Source organism: Oryza sativa, chromosome 2 (assembly GCF_034140825.1).
Source record: "Oryza sativa Japonica Group chromosome 2, ASM3414082v1".
Lineage (NCBI taxonomy): Eukaryota > Viridiplantae > Streptophyta > Magnoliopsida > Poales > Poaceae > Oryza > Oryza sativa.
This window is the reverse complement of record NC_089036.1, coordinates 26,364,861-26,366,957: the sequence shown is the minus strand read 5'-3', so window position 1 is coordinate 26,366,957 and position 2,097 is coordinate 26,364,861. Positions and strand designations below refer to the sequence as shown.

Sequence of the window (2,097 nt, the reverse complement as noted above, 5' to 3'; positions counted from 1 at the left end):
AAAAGAGAGACTGACACAATGGATTTTTTTCCCCAGAGGTTGAAGCTCATGTTAGAATTCTTCCAAATTTATATGTTTTGAGCCAATCCAAAGCAATTTCACAGAATTTTTGGATAGCTATTTCTTTGACCCAAATGATCACATAGGAAATTTTTTCGTAGGATTAAATTCCTCTAAAATCATTTGTTTCAAAAGAGCCTTATATTTTATTCCTGTATATTTTCATGTTCCTGTGTTGTCCATTCTTTGTTTCAAACAGGGCCTATGCAAGCATCTCTTCGGAAGGCTTAACAGTACAGCACGGGCCACTTGCGTGGAAGTTGCTTGCTGCATCGCCAAACTGACCAGTTTGTACGGACTACGCAAGTACTTCACCACTGCACACGCTTCAGCGATACTGGAGGTCAGGAAGCCGGCAGGAAGTAGCAGATCGTTAGAACTCCACAGCTTAATCAATTCCTGCACGAACTGGAGCAACACTACTCCTATGGAGTACAAGAACATATAATTTGTCCTCTCAAAAAAAAACAATATAATTCGTCGCTCGTGCGGAGGAGCAAATTAAAGAAGATCATGAACAGGATCGATCTCACTGGACGTTCACGTTTTATCATTCATTCTCCAACATGGTCGTCTAGACCCTGTTTAGATTTTAACTTTTTTCTTCAAACTTCCAACTTTTTCGTCACATCAAATTTTCCTATCCACGCAAACTCAACTTTTCCGTCACATCGTTTTAATTTCTTCAAACTTTCAACTTTAACGTGGAATTAAACACAGTCCTAATTGCAAAGATGCGAACACGTTGATCGAGTCAAAAAGAATTATAGTATTACTTTAGTAGCATCCTCCGTCTGTAAATCTAACTAGGCCTCCTCACATCGCATGCAGAGATGGATGCGCATCCACACAGAAAGGGGAGGAACAATAAGAAGTAAAAAACAAAACCAAAAAAAAAAAGAATACACGTACACGTTTGAGTCCTACTCGATCGAGCACACATGACACGTGTGTATGTATGTACACCGGCCGCGGCCTGGCCACGTGCTACCACCAGGTGGGCACCTTCCTCCCGCCGCCGCCCGCGGCGGCCACGGCGGCCGCGCGCTCGAACCGCGCGGCGGCGCAGGGGATGGTGATGCCGCCCGGGTGCGCGAACCCGAACTCCTCCTCGGCCTCGCGGAGCAGCTCGCCGAACAGCGGGTGGTTGAAGTAGACCACCGGCACCACGTACCTCATCGACTCCCCGGGCTCGCCGCCGCCCACGTACACCGCCACCTGCCCCTTGGGCGTCGTCGCCTCCCCGGGGGATTCCTCCAGGAGCCGCTCGGATCCCCGCCGCCGCAGGAGCCTCATCCGCCGCGCCAGCGACCGCCCCCACTTGAGCACCGCCTTCTCCCCACCACGCTGATGCACGACGATCTGCTGCTGCGGCGGCGGCGGCTGCTTCTTGACGCTCCCGGCGGCCAGCAGAGGGGAGCGGCCGCCTGCAGCTCCCGGGCACGGCTGCAGGCGGAGGTAGCCGCGGCCGCGCCGCCGCCGCCGGTGGCAGAGCGCCCATCGCCAGAGCCCGAGCAGCTTCCGGCCTAGCCGGAATCCTCTGTGCCGCCTCGCCTGCATGCGCGCAGCTAGCTAACTCTCTCGGCGGGGGTGCCTGACTTTGGTGGTGGTGGCGTTTTCTAAACGAGCGGAAGAAGCTAGCGACGTTGTAATGGCAAGGCGAGCGTGACAACGGGTTGTTTTATAGGAGACGAGCAGCAGACACGGCGTGGCGCGCGTACGGGTCGTTTCCCCGTGCGAGGCCGAGAAAACGGAGGGGTTTCATGTGCGCGAGGCTCGCTCTCGTTTCTAGCCTGGTTTTGGTGTCTGCTTGTCCATTTGGCCTTCTATCTATGCATGATTGGTTCGTGTGACGGCTGCGGACCTGCGGTCATGTGGCCACTGGCGACCTCCCGAGCGTGGTCGGTTACTCGGTTACGGTTTCTCTGACGGGTACCGTACAGTGCTACAACGTGTTCTGTTCACGAGCTCTTCCATGTGATACACACAGTTCGTCCGTTTAATTCCCTCCGTTTGATAATCTTGTACCAATGGTTT

The 2,097-nt window shown here is 53.3% G+C and overlaps 1 protein-coding gene across 1 annotated transcript; it reads right to left on the bottom strand.

The window, feature by feature from the left end:
- Positions 1–805: 805 nt before the first annotated feature.
- LOC4330132 (auxin-responsive protein SAUR36) lies at positions 806–1,716 on the bottom strand. Its single transcript, XM_015768247.2, has one exon. It carries the CDS (start codon positions 1,618–1,620, stop codon positions 1,048–1,050), a length of 573 nt encoding a protein of 190 aa, XP_015623733.1. The 5' UTR covers positions 1,621–1,716; the 3' UTR covers positions 806–1,047.
- Positions 1,717–2,097: the final 381 nt, after the last annotated feature.

Excerpts from the sequence above, each read along its gene's own strand:
- LOC4330132 (XM_015768247.2), bottom strand. The coding sequence starts at position 1,620 with ATGCAGGCGAGGCGGCACAGAGGATTCCGGCTAGGCCGGAAGCTGCTC.